The following is a 19,396-nucleotide window of genomic DNA, read 5'->3' as shown; positions in this document are numbered from 1 at the left end:
GGCATCACTGAAATCCTGGAGCCAAGACCAAAAGGAGAGGGGAAGGATAAATCTTTGGTCCAGACTTCCAGTACTGTCTTTAAATGCGCACATGAATACCAGCAACATCAGAGCTCATGTTGAACAGAGTCACGTTAAAGCGTCCCTTTGCTAAGCGCTGTGCTAAGGTGGCGATTGCTCTGGGTACCTAAGCGAGCTCCAGCATCGCTGCCTGGTCCTGCGCTGCCATGTCAACACACCCCAAGGGACACTTAGGACTGGAGGATGGGAACTGACTTTTGCTCTCAAGCAGGGGGAGGAGAATTAACATATGCGTAGCTGCTAATCTTTGACAACTCTTAACGCTTCTGTGGTTTGGGACAGACACCTGAGATTCAGCAGAAATGAGTCACTAGCTTGAACATCACCCATTTTTATTTTAACCAAGTTAGTAGCAGTTGTAGCACAAGCCATATGTAAACACACTTCTTTGTCCTAAAAATTTCCAGCTACAAAGAGCAAAAGTAACATGCCAGATCCAATGCTGGGCATCCAAAAAAAGCCCTCGGGACCCCATAGATACTGAATAATAGTGAGCGGGCAGTGGGCAAAGAATACTGAAATGCCAGACTCCCTCCGGTCACTTGGCTCTGGCCATGTCCCTGTTGCTCCTGGAAATGGCAGACGGGTGTTTTGCATTTAAACTAGAACAGTCTTACTGCTATTCTGGTCCTTCTCTGCCAGAGCTGGTGCTGCAAAGGCCACAGGGTGGGCTTCGAATAGGAACAAGGCAATATAGCTAAGCCCAGAAGGGAGTTAATGAACCTAAATTAATTGCAGCCAGCCACTGTGAGCAGCCAGAGCAGCTGACCATGCCTGCTCCCTCCACAGAGGCATCACAGCAGCTCCTGTTGCAGGGGGCAGGCAGTGACCCTGTCTCTGCAAGCTGTAATCTCCTCCACAGCTCCCCATTAACCTGCTGGGCTGTGCTGGGAGCAGGTCACCCCATCCATCTGTCACAGCCTCACATTGCAGAGGCGCATCCCCAGCCTCAGCACGGCTGTCTGAGGTTTCTGCTGCCACTGGACATGATGTCTGTGAGCCACAGCCTGGAACGGACTCGCGGAGGAGGTGCCTGGACCCCAATGGCAGCACAGACGATGCAATTCCCATGGGTGTACAGCAGGTAGCCAGACAGGACACCAATATGAGCAGCTCTCAGATGATATGAAGTGGAAAAGCTGCACATTTTCAGACTCGAGGCTCTACCGTGCATGCCATCCGTGCACGGCAGGACACCGTGCACGGGCCGGGGAGCTTCAGCCTGTTTGGGATTACGGCAGCTCACGGATGGGCGCACCGTGCGTAGGCTGCATGGGGCTGGCAGTCTGCAAGGTGTGTGGTGCAGGCAGCTTGCGTGCATCCGCGTCTGTCACTCGGTGGTGCGAGACTCACGCTGCGCACAAGACAAGGAGTTAATTACATTTCACGAGAAGCATCTCCGATGATCCACGCGAGCACGGGATGTGACACACCTAGGCCTGAGATGCTGGGAAGCACCTGTTTGCATGCTGCTGTGTTTACCTTGCGAATTGTGTGGCTGCTGAAACCCTACAGAGCAAGGATTAATCATGCAACACGCATATAACCATGGCAGAGATAGCATCACCTCTTCTCCTCCCTGGCAGTAATTCCCAGTTACCACTTGCTCACTGCTAAAGCTGCCAGCAGAAACAGGCACTGAGATATAATTACACAGTCCTGGATGCTGTTCGGCTGCCTGGAGCCAGAGCCATACTGGTTAGGGAAGAAGGTTTCAGAGGAGCTGCCTTGTGCCAGCAGGTGCAGTAAAATGAAGGTGCACGGGGTAGCATTTCGCAAACCATTTCCACTGGGAGGAGTGAACCAACCAAACCCTCAGGGCAGAGGAAAGGAGAAAGGACAAGTGTAAGGAGACACTGAGCCAAGGAAGCTGGGGTTATTTATTATAGGTTATTATCTATTATTTATTAACACAGGTTGTTATCCCTGTGTTTCTTAAAAAACGCAGCTAGGATCAGGGGACAAAGAGGACTGGTCAGAGAGCATCCCTGGGGACAGAGGGCTGGGGTTACTCTCAGCTCAGCTCATGCAATGTGGGGTCTCTCAAGGCCCTGCAGCTCACCTGCTCCCTGTGCCAAGCTGAGCAGCTCTCTAAGTCTCACTTCCCTCTCTCCACTTCTCAGGTTAGCCCTTGCTTTCTCTCACTCTCACCCCTCCTCACTCTGTGTCCCCCTCCCAGGAGGGCCAGGCAGCTTTCCAGCTTGCCCAAAAGGCTCCTGCCAGGCTTTAAGTCTCAGTCAAAGTTGCATCTGAACAATAGAGAGCAGATAAGTTCCACTGCTTTTACTCCCCATGAATATTTCATAAGGCTGCTGGGCGCCAAGCCTGTCGGAGGTGGCATTAAATTAACTGCATGGACACATGGATGCTGAGACAACAGTTAATGGCTGTGCTCAAAGCTTCATGTTTTTCATCAAGGATAGGAAATGCCATATCTGGCAGAAAAGGTGCCAACACATCCCCACTTCTTTGCTCAGTCAACAATGCCATGCACTGTACAGGACAGCCTGTGAAATGACCCACGATCATCATTAACTGCTTAATTAATACTTGTGGTGTGGCTGCTCACTTGGCTTTTTTTCACAGATTAATGCCGACTGGATTTGTGTCCCTTTTTCTCTCTGAGCAACTGCAAGGGTAAGTGCTCCAGGGAATAGGGAACTTAATGCTAATACTTGCAGAAAGTGGCCTTTAATTCTAACATCATGTTTTCCATAGCAAACCAAGTAACTGTCAAGGGAGATAGGAATCCTTTTCCCAGGTAGTCAGCCTAAACCTGAACAAACTGACTCCATTCATGTCCGTTTATACCCCCATAAGCTTACTTCTTAAGATGTTAAGGACAGCGGTTCTGGTGAGAGGTGCTACTGCCAGGTCTGCACGTCGGAGTCCTCCATCCCCGGGGCAGGCAAAGCCGCCTTCCTCCGAGCATATCCCAGAGCAAGGGAGGCTTCAGGATCAGCATCTCCTGCAAGAGACACACATTTATAACAGCAAGTTATGGCCTGGCAAGCGTGGGATTGACACCCCAACCCTCCACAACTCCAGAGCAGCTCTGACTGTAACAACTCCTGTGCAGTAACTCCAAGGGCTGCAGTGGAAAGCAGCCAGGCTAAACTAGGACAGGAGAGATCAGAAGGAGATGTCAGCTGAGGTGGGTAGACAAGTCCCTGAGCACACCTGAAGGGAGCTCGAGGGCTGCCAGCCTGAGGATCCAAGGAGCTGCAAATTCTCTTACAGGTGGTTTTGCAGAGAGATGAGAGCCCCTAGCACACACCCTGTTGCCTCTCCCACCCTGCTCCTAACACCCACAGGACTCTCCACCCCCCCATGGCCCTTGCATCCCCACAGGCTCCCCATCACCATTGCCCCTGCACCCCCAAGAGCAACCCTCATGGACCCTGTACCCTTCCACAATCCCCCAGGACCCTGCACCCTCCCATATCTCCCAGGACCTTGCCCCAAGACCCTACACCCTCCCATATAGCCCCAGAACCCAACACCCTCCTCCCCCCAGAACCCAACACCCTCCCATGTACCCCCATGGCCCCAGCACCCCCAAGACCCTGCACCCTCCTATATACCCCCATGATCCCAGCACTCCCAAGACCCTGCACCCTCCCATGTACCCCCATGGCCCCAGCACCCCCCTAGGACCCAGCCCCAGCACGCCCAAGACCCTGCACCCTCCGTTACCCCCCGCCACCCCCTAGCGCGGGCCTCCAGCCGACAGAGGGCGGCGGTTGTGGGCGGCACCTCTCTAGCGCGCCACCCTCTCGAGCTCTCTATGGCGAGCGTCCGGTTCCGGCCCGCTCCCCTTTGTGCTGGAGAAGATGGCGGCGCGGGCGGGATTCCAGTCGGTGACTCCCAGCGGCGGTGGTGGTGGGGCCGCTGCCGGGGCCGGCGCGCTCGGACCGGGCACGCCGGGCGGGCCGGTGCGCATGGGTCCGGCTCCGGGACAGGGCCTGTACCGCTCGCCGCTGCCGGGAGCCGCCTACCCGGTGAGGCGGGGGAGGGGCCGGCGGGGGCGCGCGGGCCGGCGCTGCGCGGGGCGGGGCGGGAGGGAGCGGGGGCGGCGGGGACGGCCCCTCCCGGTGGGCACTGGACCGGTTTTCTTCTCTCCGCAGCGCCCCGGAATGTTACCGGGCAGCCGGCTGGCGCCGCAGGGCCCCTCCATGGGGCCGCCCGGTTACGGCGGGAGCCCGGCGGTGCGGCCCGGGATGGCGCAGGCCAGCCTGGACCAGGCCCGCAAGAGACCGGCGCCGCAGCAGCTCCAGCAGGTGCAGCCGCAGGCTGTGCCCAACCGCAACCACAAGTAAGGGCCGGCATGCCCGGGCAGCGAGGGCATCCCGGGGCATTCCCGGGCATCGGGGCATCGCCAGGCGGGGGCGCAGACGCGTTGCCTCTCTCCCCAAAGGCCCCAACGGGGAGAGGCCGGGTATGGGGGTGCGGGCAGGCACCCCCGAAATCAGAGAGCGAGCGGTGAGTCCTCGCTGAAGCGGGGACTGGGCCGGGCAGCGGGAAGCGTCAGTCACTGACTCGGCGTAATCGGCTGGCCGCGCTTCGTGGCACAGAGCTTTTCTGTTCGGCTGTGCCTGGGGTGCTCTGCCTTCGTGCTGCGCTTGGGCTTCTCCTGGCTTCTTCTCGTTGGGTGGCTGAAAGGGACGTCATCCTTCTTGTGCAGGTCCTCTGGGAGAGGAGGGCTTCCAGCAGATGAAAGAATAACGTGCAGCTGCTAGACAAGAGCAAGTTTATGTTAGGTTTCTGGCAGTATAATGTGATTCCCCAGTAACGCTGGTAATTCATCCCTTGATTTAAAATGCATCTCCTAGAAAAGTCAATCTAAAGCTAATTGAGGCTAGAGAGTCACTTTGATTAGGCGTTGTGTCGGTACGCCCTTTCCAACTTTCTGTAACCCCGCTCTCCAAGCTCTCGTAGGGGATGTGAAACTCTCCAAGCTCTCGTAGGGGATGTGAAACGTTCAGGTAATCAGTTAGTCACGCTGCTGCAGGGTTCATCAGCTTTGCAGTGCTGGAGGCCTGGCAGGGGCTGTGGGGAATAAAGAGCCTGACTCTGCGCTGACGGTAACAATAAGTGCCTCTGAAAATGAGAGCCTGGGCCCGAGACTGGCATCCAGGCTGAGAGCACTGCTAATGCTGCAGTACTAAACCAGAGAATAAGCTGTCATCTTGCTCCCTTCGTGAATGCCTGCAGTTAATTTGCACAAAGTGGTTGCCATTTTAATGCCTGTGTGTGCATCTCCTCCCTTACCAGCGCTAAAAAGAAGAAGATGGCTGACAAAATTCTACCTCAGAGGGTGAGTGGCACATGCAGTTGCAGCCTGTGTTGATACGAAGTAGACTGGAGAAGTGCGGGCAAGCTGACGGTGATTTGCATTCTTGATTGGCTGTAGATTCGTGAACTTGTACCTGAGTCTCAAGCCTATATGGACTTGCTGGCCTTTGAAAGGAAATTGGACCAGACGATCATGAGGAAACGCTTGGATATCCAAGAGGCTTTGAAGCGACCCATTAAGGTAGGGGAGGGCTGTGTTCATGGTTATCATAGGCAAGGTTTGGAGGCTCTTACTTTAGTTAAGACAGCAGGAGGGCACTGAAGCTTGGGTCGTGTCCCAGTGAGCATGGCATATCAGGAATCTTAATGCTCTACACATAACTAAGGAGTGGAACCAGAAATGCCTCTTTCCTTGCTGTCTGCCCTGGGAGAGGGGGAATATGAGGCAGCTAAAAACATTAAGCCTAGTTTTAGCAAAACATAAGCAAGATAGTCAGCCCTTTATTTCAGAATTAACACTGAGCCGATGCTTTTTCTCTTAGCAAAAACGAAAGCTACGTATTTTTATCTCCAATACCTTCAATCCAGCCAAGTCAGATGCAGAGGATGGTGAAGGAACAGTCGCCTCCTGGGAGCTTCGGGTGGAAGGACGGCTGCTGGAAGATGTAAGTGTGAAATACGCAACCACATAGGTGACTTCATGGACCTGGCAATGAAACCAGTTTCTTAGTGTCTGAGAGCATAGCTAGGGGCTTGATATCCTCCTTCATCTCTGTTTTCCAAGGAGTCTGATGGTGACGCGACCGAGAGCCCAACTTGGAGACCGATGGGTATCCCCATGGCAGGACATGAGTTATACAATGGTCTTATAGCTATAAGAATTAATGGTGAGAGCAGATCAGTAGCACTTGTGTACCCTGGCTCTGAGAACCAGGGCATTTGCATTGTATGTAATTGCTGAGTGATTTAATTCCTGCAAGCTCATCTTTAGCTCGAGTCTTTCACTTTCTGACTTGCAACTTGATTTTCAAGCACGTGTTGGTGAATTTAGGTGTTCAGAACTTAAAGGAACGCTGTTGTGCACGGTGGCTGTGCTTGAGTGCTGAGACTTGCTGTCCTAACACTTTTCCTTCCTGTGTTGCTTGCAGTCTGCTTTGTCCAAATATGATGCCACCAAGCAGAAAAGAAAGTTCTCATCCTTCTTTAAATCTCTGGTCATTGAACTTGATAAAGACCTGTATGGCCCTGACAATCACCTAGTAGAGGTGAGCTTCTTTTTGCTGTGTTACCTCTAAAAAGGGGTTGGTGTTTCAGCAGGCAGGGTTTGTATATCACTTGTAACTTGAGAGGTGGGGATACTTAAGGCTTGAACAAGTGGCTGGGAGCCAGGAGCTCTTGAATTCTTATCTTAGCTTTTCCTCTGACTCGCTGGGGGTCTGAATAAATGTATTAACTCTTGTTTCAAGCTGTAAGTGGGAATAAGGTGAACTTTCTCTAGGTGGGTGGGATTTACTGGCAAGCTGGTTGGGTGCCAAGCAGCAGGAGCAAGGGGACCCAAGTGTGGGGGTGCTTCTAAATGCCCTCTCCTGTTCCAGTGGCACAGGACTGCTACAACTCAGGAGACAGATGGCTTCCAGGTGAAGAGGCCGGGAGATGTAAATGTGCGCTGTACTGTCCTTCTGATGCTGGATTACCAGGTAAGATGTTGGGAGTAACAGTGCTGGGCATGTACTGGTAGCTGTACCTGTGGCCATCTCAGCTTTCTGTGCTTTTTGTTTCAGCCTCCCCAGTTCAAACTGGATCCCCGCTTGGCTCGTCTCTTGGGGATTCACACTCAGACCCGTCCAGTGATCATCCAGGCATTGTGGCAATATATCAAGACCCACAAGCTCCAGGACCCACACGAGCGGGAGTATGTCATCTGTGACAAATACCTCCAGCAGGTAACAGTGTGGCTGGAACAAGCGGCCGTTTCAGCTTTTCTTTGTCAGCAGCCAGTGATCACTGGCACTGAGCTCCCATTCCTTTCCTTAGCCCTATGTTTCTGTCACAGATATTTGAATCTCAGCGGATGAAGTTCTCTGAAATCCCACAAAGGCTTCATGCATTGCTTATGCCCCCAGAACCGATCATCATTAATCATGTGATCAGGTGAGACTGGTCCACTTGACTTCATATTTCTAGGAAGAAGAGTGGAAGGGATGGATGAGGTTGGCACAGGAAGACGATGTAATATGTTCTGATTTTCAGCAGCAGTTCACATGTTGCCTGTCATTGTTTCTTTATACGTGAACAGCCGCCTCTTTCATTTACCACATCCCTCTTTTCCGCAAGGCACTCCCACGTTCATGCTGTCCTTTGTATTACGGTTTTGTAGATAGAAATCTGCTTGGAGCAATCACTTGGTCCTTGTGCTGCAAAGCCATCAGTGGAGCTTTGCTGCTTGGTGTTAGAGCTGAAGCTAACACTAGCGTGGGACCACATGTACCCCCACTCTGTGTGCACATATTTCCCCCTTTGAGAACCCATAGAGCACCCCCCCATGCAAGCCCCTATATCCCTCTTTCGGACCACATATAACCACTGTGTTGCTATATCTCCCCCTTTGGGACCCCATATACCACCTGTATGCACGCATATCCCCCTTTGAGACCCCATATACACTTATTTTGGACCCCATATATCCCCTGTGTACCCTTATATCCCCCTTTGGGACCACATATATCCCTGCCTGTGGTCCATATGCTGCATCATCTTAGAGGAGCTACAATTTAGTGCTTTCTTGAGCTACTCGCTTATTTTGGCTTCTTGCTTGTGGATGCCCCTAGTGTTGACCCAAATGACCAGAAGAAAACAGCTTGCTATGACATTGATGTGGAGGTGGATGATACCTTGAAAACGCAGATGAATTCCTTTCTGCTATCCACAGCCAGCCAACAGGAAATCGCTGCTCTGGATAACAAGGTAGGAAGAGCTCCTTCAGGTCTGCCCTCCTCATTGCTGGGTAGGAATGTGTCTCTGGAGCAGGTGAGCCCTGAACAGGACAGGAGTTCAGCTTTGCTCCGTTGTGCATTTGGAAGTGGGGTCAGCCGCGCTTACAAAGAGGTGGCTTTACCTGGAAGCATAGTTTTAAAGCAAATGGTTAGTGGGAAAATTGGTAATATTTAGAGCAGGAAACTGGGAATTGAAAATCCTGTCTGACAGGTATAAGTCAACCAGGGAGTATAAGAATTTGCCTTCATGTGTTGGGTCCCTTGATGTTTCTGCCTGACTTTTTCCCCTATTCAGCAGTTTAGTTGCTGTGCTTATCTCCTTCAGATTCATGAAACAATAGAGACAATTAACCAGCTGAAGACCCAGCGTGAGTTCATGCTGAGCTTTGCCCGAGATCCTCAGGGCTTCATCAACGACTGGCTACAGTCCCAGTGCCGGGATTTAAAGGTAAAAGCTTTGTTTTGTGTGGAAGGTGGATCCAGTCATATGCTTCCCTCATTATAACCAGCTCCCACAGAGAGAGAGGGAGGCAATCTCCTGCTCAGAAAGCGAGACTAGAATTGGAGTCAAGCGTAAGAACCTGACCTGACTGTACTGAAATTCCTTTGAGGAAAAGGGAGGGGGTGTGGGTTTGCTCAGCACAGCCAGAGCTCTTGCACTCCTGAACTGTTTTGTCCTTTGTGCTCTCCAGACAATGACTGATGTCGTTGGGAATCCTGAAGAGGAGCGTAGAGCTGAGTTCTACTTCCAGCCGTGGGCTCAGGAAGCCGTGTGCAGATACTTCTACTCCAAGGTGAGTGTCCCCAGGCAGGGGTCCCTCTCCATACCCAGTGGCTCAGAGTACCTGTCAGTCCTTGCTGGTGCTGGAAAGCGGTAGTGCTAAGCTGCACTTGTAGACACTGCTGATGCATCTTTGTCCCAGTTTGAGTTCATCCTTTTCCAGCTGAGTCCTGTGTTACTCAGATGCTGTGGTGCTGCACCATCCGAGTATGTTAATGCTGCGATTCTGGCTTCTTCTCTTGCAGGTGCAGCAAAGACGGCAGGAATTGGAGCAGGCCCTGGGAATCCGTAACACATAGGCTGCTCCACTCCTCCCCAACCAGAAGGCATCAGAGCTATTTGTGGAGACAGAGAGCTGCAGAGTACGCTGTTAAGGCTCACATAATCCCACTCCAGCAGCGAGGCCCACATCATTATTCATCCTGGCATTGTCCCTGTTGGGGCAACTCCAGGACACCAGGGGTCTTCTGGGGTGTGGCAAGCAGACAGGCTCCAATGAGCACACGTTTCTACCTGGTTTTCTTCCTGACTGTTGCGTTGTCAGTCCCAAGGCTTCTGAGAGCCTCCCCTTGACTCCGCACTGCCTGTAGTGTCCCCAGTAGCCAGTACGACTGCTGACTTGGAGCCTTCCTCAAGTTCAGAAACCACAGCCCATTCCTCCCTGACTAGCATCTAGTTGTGGCACACATGAGACCTGGGTCTGGGAAGCCTGGATCTGCTGTAAGGGTGGAGTTCTGTGGTTAGTCTCTTCCCTGCCTCGTTTTATAGCAAGGTGCCGGGAGATGTAGTGGGCAGGATGCCATGAGCTGACATACCTCCCTGCCCTTACTCCCTCGCTCGGAGGGTGCTGCTGCACTGGGCTGCCTCATAGGTCACTCTCCTCCTTGAGGAAGTTACTGGACTGTATAGAGAATTGCTTCTTCCCTTGTCCCTTTTTCCCAGCCCTGTTCTCTTCATGTTCTTTGACAGACTGTCATAGGCCGGGATCACAGGGGAGATGAGGCATTGGCTTACTGCAGGGATGTGGAAGCATTGGAGTGGTGAGACTTCTCTGCACTTCAAAAGACCTACACTTGCGGTTCCAGCAAGCCATCTGGCTGTTTGTTTTCCCTGTAGCAGGGAGAGGGGATGCAGCAACTCCCTGGTGGAATTGTGCAGGGCTGCAGTGTTGTAGGCTCCTTCCTTTGGGACAGTTATCTTGTGTCAGTTGTTGTAGGGACCAGAGGCTCCTTTATGTGGATCTGAGGGTGTAACAGGACAGTCCTTGGGAATGGACATAGCTCCAAGCATATGCGAGTTAGCAGGTGTTTCCGTGCTGAAGCTCCTGTGGTTTTTAGTCAAGTTTTAGGTTCTGGGGCTGTCATAAGGCCCAGCATGGTTCAGGAATGTACAAGTAGATTTTCTCTGCTGTGGGGAGTAGCAGCCTAGATGCCTCTTCATGGAATGAATTACTAGTGAACTAGTGGTCAGGCGTAAGAGAATGGCTTCTCTTAACCCGGATCTCAGTATTTCTGCTCGGGACTGTAATGCAAATGGACTTGAAAGTTGGGCATATTCTCTTGGAATAGCTGCAAAATCGTTACTGACAAACCCCCTTCATCCCCGCACCCAGCTTTGGTGTGTTTGGGAAGGTTGCTATGAATTTGAGAGCCTGGGTGGCCCTACTCCTTGTGTCTGTGTTACTACATGTCTGTGAGTAATAGACTCTCGACTCCCCTTCTCCTTTGCCCTCTTATGAAACGGCTCCTTTGTGGTACTGGGGTGAAGGTCTTGGTGCTGATGAAGCAGCCCACTGACTCCTCAGGGTAATCACACATGAAGGATGCTGAGTACTGCGTAGGCAAACATAGCTGTTGCAGAATAACTGCTTTTCTTAACTGAATATTATGGTTTTTTCCATGGACCAAAATTTTTTTTTTTGTACTGTATCCTTGTAGACGTCACCCAGTTTTAATAAAAGCCTCCTGTGAAGGAAGCTGTCCTCCCTCCTTCTGTGCTGACAGCATGCTTTTCTCTCAGCAGCTGCCTTGGTGGATGACACTTCATGTACTTGCCTGGGAAAGGACAGGATTATCTCCACTTTATTTCTGTTTTTTTAAACAAAGACAACTGGGTTAAGAGACGGGAGAGAAAATGTTCTTCATATTTGTCCTTTTATAGAGCCTTTCATGTAAGGATCTCCTGGCTTGCAGAGTCTGCTAAGCCTTTGCAAAGTGCTTTTGTGGTAAACAAAGTAACTTGAGCAAAACTGGAAATCCAGTGGCCAAGCTGCTGATAAAACCTAGACAGCCCAGTTTCCATACTCTGCTGCTTTGCAGAGTTGTGACAGCCTGTTACAAGCCCCATGGGAGTCAGGCATAATTTTGAGGAAACTATTAAAGTTTCCATACAAGGGTTTAAAACTATGCAAAAGGGGCATTACTGTTTTTCACCCTGCCTTGTTTATAAAAGGAGAAATGTAATGCTTTACAGAAAACCTGTAAGCCCTTGTTGCAAGGGAAAGACATCCTCTGTGTATAGAAGAAAGGGCAGTTTGCCTAAGGTCAGGCAGTTAGTGCTGCTGCTTAAGGCTGTGAGATTAGGGCAGGAGTTGGGTCCTGGGTCTGCAACCAGATGGTTCATATTTCTTACTTGGGGGCGGGGGGGGGAATGGCACTTCTTAGGAAGAGCGGGACCATAACATGCTTTTATGCAGAAAAAGGGGGAGGGAGGCTCAGCAGTCACGACTCCCAGTTCTGCTGCGATTTGGGATCTGAGCTATTTCACCTGTGCTTCAGGGGAGCAATTTGCACCTGCAGCACAGCCCCGCATTGCCGCCCACCGAGCTGCGAGCACCGCCTGTGCCCGGGAAAGCGGCCGGCTCTGCCACCCCGGGGCACGGGTGCCCGGTTCCCCCCCGGGGACGAGGCGGGGCCGGAGGCGGGACGGGGCCGCCCCTGCTCCGGGCAGCCTTGAAATAGCTACGGCGGGCTCAGCGCTGCGCAGTGCCCCGGCTCCCCGCACCATGGGTGGCAAGAAAGTCTGCATCGTGGGCTCTGGCAACTGGTGAGCACCTGCTGCCTGGGCACCCGGGTCCCCTCTTTGAGCACGGCGCGGTCCCTGTCCTCCCCGGTGCCCCACGGTACCCGGTGCAAGCCGTCCCCGTTTCACCAGGACGCCTAGTGACCTGTGGTGCGCTGGGCTCCCTGGTGCCAGCGGCCTCAGTGCCCACTGCCTATGGCTCTGCTCTGCCCACGCAGGGGCTCGGCCATCGCCAAGATCGCTGGCAGCAATGCGGCGCGGCTGAGCACCTTCGAGAACCAGGTGAACATGTGGGTGCTGGAGGAGGAGGTGGGTGGCCAGCGGCTCACCGACATCATCAACACGGAGCACGAAAATGTCAAGTACCTGCCAGGGCACAAGCTGCCCCCCAACGTGGTGAGTGTGGCCCGCCGGCGGCCTCTCTGCTGAGCGCAAGGTCCGGTGCTGACAGCTGGGCTCTCTGGTGAGAGGTAATAAATAGCTCTGCTGGGAGCTGCTGGAGTCCTGGTGTCCTGGACACTGGGTGTGCGAAGGTAGGGGATGCACCGGGCTGCACGGACCTCAGTAACACCCTCCCGGTGACCTTGATCTGTGCTTGGACGAGCTGCAGCCCTGGCTGCTCTCGCTGCCCACCTTTGCCCACGCTCTGGCATCCCACAGGCTGGGCTTGAGGCCATGTGGCTGCCTCCGAGCTGGCATAGGCAGCATGCAGAGAGCCCACGGGGCCTGCTGCCCCACGGCCGTACGCTCAGCCCCTCGGCAGGCACTGGCCTGGTGGGGTTCCCAGAATGACCCCGGCTCTTTGCACTACCCTTGTAGGACCAGCTCAGGCTGCTTTCGCCCTTGCTCTGCTCCAGCCCCTCTGCCCTGCCAGCCCTGGAAGGGGGCCTCGGGGCAGCGACTTTGTGCCCTTCCTTCCCTTACAGGGAAGCCCCCAGCAGTTGCTCTCGAGCCCTTGCTCCCCTTGTCCTGGATTCAGGACACGCTCACTGCGCAACTACAGACACAAGTCCCTGATGACAGTTATACTCTCTTCAGGTAGCAGAGCCAGACCTGCTGAAAGCCTGTGCTGGGGCCGATGTCCTTCTCTTCGTGGTGCCCCATCAGTTTATTGGCAAAGTCTGTGACCAGCTCAAGGGCCATGTGAAGAAAGATGCTGTTGGGGTGTCGCTCATCAAGGTGTGAGCAGGAGGAGCGCTGCCCGGGCAGCTCGCTGGGGCACTGGGCAAAGGGGCTTAGCTGGAAGCAGCCTGGCTCGGAGAGGCTGCAAGGGAATCCTGGGGTTTTGGAGCAGAAACTGGGCTCCGGGGTTATGGGGGGGCATGGGGAGAGCGGGAAGTGGGGGCAGAGTCTTTGTGGGGATTTGGAGGTGTATTGGTGGAGGAGCAGGGTGAGGGTGTGTGGGGGATCTCAAGCGCTGTGAGGAGTGGGGTGTAACTGAGCACTGGGGGGGCTGTGAGTCGGAGCATTGCAGCACAGGGGATGATGGCATTGGGGCAGGTGGGGCCAGTTCACTGGGGGGGCAGATGCTCATCTCTGTCCCTGGTTGTCTCCCAGGGGGTGGATGAAGGACCAGATGGGCTGAGGCTGATCTCGGACATTATCCATGAAAAACTGGGAATAGAGATGAGTGTCCTCATGGGGGCCAACATTGCTAATGAAGTGGCAGAAGGGAAGTTCTGTGAAACAACCATCGGTAAGGAGCCGACATCCCTTCTCATTAGCAGCCTTCATTTGTGACGAGCAGGAAGAGGCAAAGGGGTGAGCATAGTGCAACTTAAACTACTGCTGCCTAGGGTGAGCCGACCCTTTTTCCCTGTGGAGGCAGTGAGACTCCATAGGAGCTGGATGAACTCATTCACAGGGTTTAGGATGTGATTGCTCGCTTCATTAAAAACAGAGTTGTGTGTCTAAAAGTTCCTGCCAGCACGGACTCTGAGCATCAGGCAATCTGCCTGGCACAAATTAAAGGGGAGGACACCAAGAGGCCCTTTAGAAATAGAGTTCCTACCTTCATTTCCTTGGGCTTCAAGGGACGCTCATGTGGATCTCATGTCATTGCCAGCCAGGGCTGCTTGAAAGTTCATCTGGTGACTGTTCCTAACATCCTCCACACTGTTTGTGAATCATGCACAGCAGCCAAAACCAACAGAACAGTTTGCTGGGTTAGAAGTTACGGGATTCAAAGTGTCTGTATTTTAAACAAAAGCAAACATGCTGTGCAGGAGGCGGCGGAGGCTGGAGAGGTATAAGCAGAGCATGCTATCACTGCAAGCACACAGAAATGCTCTCGCGCAGGACTGCAGGAATGGGGAGAACAGCAGTCTCCAAACTCAAATTTGCAACCTTTGAAGATGCCTTTAATCTACTGGGCATGTCATTTCTGTCTTGCTTGACACAGCAGTACGGATTGTCCCTGTCTTCTGGGAATTCCAAGGTTGAACCTTGCTTATCTGCCAGGCAATGTGTGCTTCGGCACTTTGTGGACCTGCAAATGTTTAGCAACATCCATCAGTTGGGCAATAGGTTCCTCTCGCTGCGCTAGCTGCAAGGGCTGTGCTGCAGGAACGCGCCACTGGGCAGGAGAACGGCTTAGGGTCTCCCCCATCATCTTCCTCCTTTCTCCCTTTGTCTCATCAGGCTGCAAGAACATGCAGCATGGGCAAACACTGAAGGAGCTGATGCAGACACCGAACTTCCGGGTGACGGTGGTGCAGGATGCTGATACCGTAGAGATCTGCGGGGCTCTCAAGGTGGGTGAGCCGCTCACCGGGGTTTGCAGGTCTTGGTTAGCAGAGCCTGCGGTTCTCTAGGGCTCTGCAGGGAGCTCTGGGGAAGAGGCTGCCAGTTGAATGAACCCCACTGGATATTGCACTGTGGCTCGCCGAGACCCTTGGGTCAAAGGCCAGACTTTGAAGGGAACTGTGGATGTGTCCTGTTCAGCTGCTTGGAGGGATGATAATCACTGGCATAGGCAGGGGTAGGCAGGAGCCTGTGCTTGGGATCACACAGGCGGCTCATGGACACAGCAAAGCCCTGAGCTCCATTGGGAACATATCCCTCCATGCTGCTGCTGTTTTCCAGAACGTTGTGGCTGTAGGAGCTGGTTTCTGTGATGGCCTTGGCTATGGAGACAACACGAAGGCTGCTGTGATCCGTCTGGGACTGATGGAGATGATTGCCTTTGCCAAACTCTTCTGTAAGGGTCCCGTCACGTCCTCCACCTTCCTGGAGAGCTGCGGGGTCGCTGACCTCATCACTACCTGCTATGGTGGCCGCAACCGCAAGGTGGCTGAGGCTTTTGCCAAGACTGGGAAGGTAAGCAGAGCGGGGAGCGGGCAACGTTGATATCTGCGTCAATCTGCTGAGCTGGCAGCAGGATGGACCCAATTAGAACCATGGCAACCTGCCTTCACTCACCGAGTGCCGCAGCCCAGCTCCAGGGAGGGAACGTGGGGCAGTGGATGGGGCTGCAGGGTCCAGCTCCCTCACTGTTGGGTTGTTTCAGTCTATTGAGCAGCTGGAGAAGGAGATGTTGAATGGGCAGAAGCTGCAGGGTCCCCAGACGTCTGCTGAGCTGCATCGCATCCTTAAAATCAAGAACGTAGTGGACAAGTGAGTGCTCTCATCTCCCTTGTCTGCTCTTTTGGGGTGAGGCTGGGATCTTTCCTGCAGCTGTGGGAGGGGAAACCTATCTGTAGTGTCTCTGCTGTTCAGGTCAATCTCTGCCCTGCCCACATCAAACCAGCTGGGCAGGAATGGCCTGTTGGATGAGGCACCATGCCACTGTCCCACCTGCTCCTGCCCAGTGCTCCTGCATGTCGCAACAGAATTGAGGTGCTCTGACTCTGCCAGCTGTGGTGACAGGGCAAGGGGTGACTTTGTTCATCTGCCCACAGGTTCCCCCTCTTCACAGCTGTGTATCAGATCTGCTACGAGGGCAAACCTGTTACCGATGTCATCAAGTGTCTCCAGAACCACCCTGAGCACATGTAAGCGGGCTCTGCCTGCAAAACCACCAATCCTGCCGAGATGAGCGGAGAGCTCCTGCCTGCACCAACTTGCTGCTGCTACAGCTTTGTAAGGAGTCCGGATTTCTTGGGAGCCTTTGCAGAGTGCTGGAAGGGCAGAGGTTCCCTTTCTCAACTCTGGACGCTGCCAGCCTGAGCCTGGCATCTGCACAGAGGTACCTGCTGATCTCCCTCTCTCTTTGAAGGGCTCGTTTAGCTTCTGCTGCTGTCTAGGGTCTGCTCTGAGCGGGGCTGAGCGTCTTCCTCCTTTCACTTTCTTTTGCCGTGATGGATTCAGTTCTCACAGAGGGACTCTGCCAGGTCATCTTCATCGATACGGGCTGTGCAGGAGGCACTGCCTGGGAGGACAAGCTTTGCTATTAGCCCCATGGGGCCACTTTGCATGATACCAGCCCTTTCCTGCTTGCTGCTGTTGCTTTTGGCTTAACTGTCTCATGGAGGGGGCACAGTTCCCTGCCAGGCTCCACCAGGGCGAGTGAAGTTCCTAAGGACTTTCAAAGGGGCTGAGAATCACTCTTCTTTCTAAGAAGCGCCAGCACAGGAAGTAGCATTCTTTGCCATCCTGCCATGTGCTGCTTCCCCAGCCACCGCCAGCTGCTCCTGTCGAGTGGTACGGCCAATGCTTCGCATCTGAGGGCAGCCCCAGAGTGAGACTTCAGAGCTTGTTTATTTAGATTTTTTGCTCTCACAATCAAACCTGGCCCCTGCACGCGGGGAACTCCTCTGTTGTCACAGACTTGCCTGCGCTAATTCCATGCCCGCTGACTGTCCCTGAACAGTCTTTCTCCCTCGTATCAGTTTGTCCTCTGGCTGGCTTTGGCAATGCAGGGACCAACTGCCCCAAAGTCTTTCTGAGTAGCTGGCAGGCTGCGTAGCCCTTGGCAGCGTACCTGACAAAGCAGTTGGGTCATGTTGCTTTTAGATGACTGATCCACAGCAGCTTTTTGCCTTCCCTCTGGCTTGCTCCAGTCTGTGCCTTAGCCTGGTCTTTGCTTCTACATGGCTTTATAGGAGCTAAGAAAGCAGGTTCCACACTTTCCCTGCTGCTCCTCCTGTGAGGGTGCTGGAAACCGCCTGCTAGCACAAGGAGCAGCAATGGACATGTGATCCACAGGAGGTACAAGGAGACCTCTAACATCACCAGAGAGGACAGAGGTCTCATGCCTCATGCTGTGCCTTTGAAACTTGCCCCTTGTCCAGCCGGGTGCCACGTGCCTCTCTGGTCCTTTGAAGCTGGCTCACTCCGCTCGTGTTTGCTCAGGCCAGCGTGTCCAGCGGTTCACTGATCCCTGTCTGGGCTGGCAGGCTGGAGCTGCTGCAGGTCTCGCTGTCCACCCCCGTTCTGGGTCCTAGAGCTGCTGGTTCTCTGACTATCAGCGTACTTTATGAAAGTTTAAAATAATAATAAACTTGGAGAGGAGAGGGGAGACATGCTCTTTGCTCTGTGGCTCCAGTGCATCATTGTCTTTGGGTTGGTGCCTGCTGGACTTGCTAAGAGTGCAGAACAGGGCACTGTCAGTTCCCTCCTGGCTCTGCACCCTTGTGTGCTGTCCCAGAAACAGCAAGAATGTCCCTGCAGGTCACTGTTCACTCACAACATAACACAGTGTCCCACTTGCTTTTTCTCAGCAGCCGTTCCAATGTTAAAGTTTGGCTGTAGGACCGAAGAGGGTTGAGATGATTGCAATACTGAACTGGGTACAGAATCCTAACCCGGGGCCTGCAGGAGCTGGGCCAGGACCCCACTGTGCCCCATGTACCCCAGGCCTTCCCTTCTGTGATGTCTTGGCTTCTTGGGACATGCTGTGTTGTTTTATTCATCTCTTCCCAACTGCTTTTCCTGGACTTGCCTTGTCCATCTTTCTTTGAAATGCATCTCGTACTGCGTGACCTTTCCAGGACTGTTAGCCCTCCACTCAGCCTCTTGCTAGGGGAATTTAATCTGCTGGCACTGCAGTTGTTTCTGTGCCTTTTATTAGACGCGCTTTCTCACTAGGCACCCTACGACCTTTAAATTCAACTGAGCTATCATACGGAAAGTAGCCAGCGTCGGCTTCCTCTAATGAGGAACTTTATTGAGGTTGGAGGGAAGATAAAGGAAGTCCAGCGTGTTCCTGCAGGGCTGGCACAACTTCTAGTTCCCTTTGTCTTGAAGTGCTTCAGGAATCCCAGCTCAAGTGTTTGGACATGAGGCTCATATAGGAGAGAGGGTGTCTGAGCTCTCCTCCCGAGACACGTGGCGGTCTCTCACCTTGGCTTGCTAAACTCTTGCCAGCGCCTGCCTGGAGCTGCAGCAGGATCTGGAATTGTGTTTTGGACTTGCATTTAGATGTTAACTCCTCAGCCGTGGAAGTGCTTTGTGCATCCCTCCTCGTGTGGGTTTCTTTCTTTTTTTGACGCTATGTGCTGCTGGCAGTGCCGAGTCCCTGCAGGCCCTCCCAGCATTTGCTGAAGGTCCCAAGTCTCACCTGGGGGTGGCCAGTGCACAAGTCTCTTGCTTTTACATACCCCATGTCTTGCACTAGCGCTGGAGTTCATGAGCTATAAAAAGTCTTCCCTTTGCCATTTGGAGTTATGTTCTGCAGCCTCAGCACATCCAGGCGCTGCAGGACTCTGCAGCCTCGGGAGCCGCTGCTGTGCAGCGGCCTGGGGAACGGACAAGGGAGGGCAGGGCGGCCTGACTCTTGCAGCCTCAGTGCTTGACAGAGCCTGCAGAGCAGTGCTGCGGCAGCAGCATTCAAATGCTAGCAAGGCACGCTGGGAGGAGAGTGCCACTCGGTGCCAACAGCTGCCCTAGTGCTTTTGGAGGAGCACGGTCTCCTAAAGTCCTCTTGAAGGAGGCGCTCTGGCTGTGAGCATAGGCTGGGCCCTCAGGAAGGGTGGTGAGGCCTCTAAGTGCCTCAGTGCTGGAGCAGGACTTGTGCGGCCTTTGCTCCATCCTGTGTGCAGCTGAGGATGGTCCCCTCAGGGCAGCTGGTGCCTCAGCCTCACGCAGGGCAGGCTGTGGTGTGCCTCATGGTGAAGGGCCCAGCTGAGAAAGGCCAGTATCAAGGGCTGTGCTGAGGAGAGCGGGGCCTGGGGCGTGCGTGCAGAGGGGGCGGCCGTGACCTGCAGGGCTGCGCCGGGCGCCGAGCGCCTGAAGCGACGCCTGAGGTGAAAGAGCGGCGACGCCGCCACCCCCCGCGAGGGGGCGC

General features: G+C 53.8%; 2 protein-coding genes and 1 long non-coding RNA gene across 5 annotated transcripts; 2 read left to right on the top strand and 1 right to left on the bottom strand.

Moving 5' to 3' along the window:
• Positions 1-221: 221 nt before the first annotated feature.
• On the bottom strand, positions 222-3,951 carry LOC140644527 (uncharacterized). 3 transcript variants are annotated; one of them, XR_012039799.1, is made up of 3 exons: positions 3,778-3,812; positions 2,907-3,049; positions 222-1,435 (listed from the first exon to the last, which is right to left on the bottom strand). It is a non-coding gene; the product is annotated as an uncharacterized lncRNA (long non-coding RNA). The 3 variants fall into 3 exon arrangements; XR_012039798.1 differs by lacking the exon at positions 3,778-3,812 and adding an exon at positions 3,838-3,951 and having other exon boundaries at positions 223-1,435; XR_012039797.1 differs by lacking the exon at positions 3,778-3,812 and adding an exon at positions 3,262-3,369 and having other exon boundaries at positions 223-1,435.
• Positions 3,915-11,164, top strand: SMARCD1 (SWI/SNF related BAF chromatin remodeling complex subunit D1). The gene is made up of 13 exons (XM_072847444.1): positions 3,915-4,082; positions 4,209-4,396; positions 5,356-5,398; positions 5,495-5,617; positions 5,919-6,041; positions 6,525-6,641; positions 6,972-7,073; positions 7,158-7,319; positions 7,430-7,527; positions 8,205-8,340; positions 8,695-8,817; positions 9,062-9,163; positions 9,396-11,164. Exons 1-13 carry the CDS (start codon positions 3,915-3,917, stop codon positions 9,447-9,449), a joined length of 1,539 nt encoding a protein of 512 aa, XP_072703545.1. The 3' UTR covers positions 9,450-11,164.
• A 664-nt stretch (positions 11,165-11,828) lies between these two features.
• On the top strand, positions 11,829-19,303 carry GPD1 (glycerol-3-phosphate dehydrogenase 1). The gene is made up of 8 exons (XM_072847445.1): positions 11,829-12,195; positions 12,390-12,567; positions 13,210-13,350; positions 13,729-13,867; positions 14,812-14,924; positions 15,256-15,489; positions 15,680-15,786; positions 16,071-19,303. The coding sequence occupies exons 1-8, from the start codon at positions 11,840-11,842 to the stop codon at positions 16,165-16,167; spliced, it is 1,365 nt and encodes a 454-aa protein (XP_072703546.1). The 5' UTR covers positions 11,829-11,839; the 3' UTR covers positions 16,168-19,303.
• Positions 19,304-19,396: the final 93 nt, after the last annotated feature.

This window comes from Ciconia boyciana, chromosome 27, assembly GCF_034638445.1.
Source record: "Ciconia boyciana chromosome 27, ASM3463844v1, whole genome shotgun sequence".
NCBI classification, from domain to species: Eukaryota; Metazoa; Chordata; class Aves; order Ciconiiformes; family Ciconiidae; genus Ciconia; species Ciconia boyciana.
The sequence above is the reverse complement of the archived record's forward strand: the minus strand, read 5'-3'. Positions and strand labels throughout refer to the sequence as shown.

Coding starts and splice junctions, on each gene's coding strand:
- SMARCD1 (XM_072847444.1), top strand. CDS start 3,915: ATGGCGGCGCGGGCGGGATTCCAGTCGGTGACTCCCAGCGGCGGTGGT. Junction 6,642..6,971: donor CTGACAATCACCTAGTAGAG/GTGAGCTTCTTT, acceptor CTCCTGTTCCAG/TGGCACAGGACTGCTACAAC. Junction 8,341..8,694: donor TCGCTGCTCTGGATAACAAG/GTAGGAAGAGCT, acceptor TATCTCCTTCAG/ATTCATGAAACAATAGAGAC.
- GPD1 (XM_072847445.1), top strand. CDS start 11,840: ATGCAGAAAAAGGGGGAGGGAGGCTCAGCAGTCACGACTCCCAGTTCT. Junction 12,568..13,209: donor ACAAGCTGCCCCCCAACGTG/GTGAGTGTGGCC, acceptor TACTCTCTTCAG/GTAGCAGAGCCAGACCTGCT. Junction 13,868..14,811: donor GTTCTGTGAAACAACCATCG/GTAAGGAGCCGA, acceptor TTGTCTCATCAG/GCTGCAAGAACATGCAGCAT.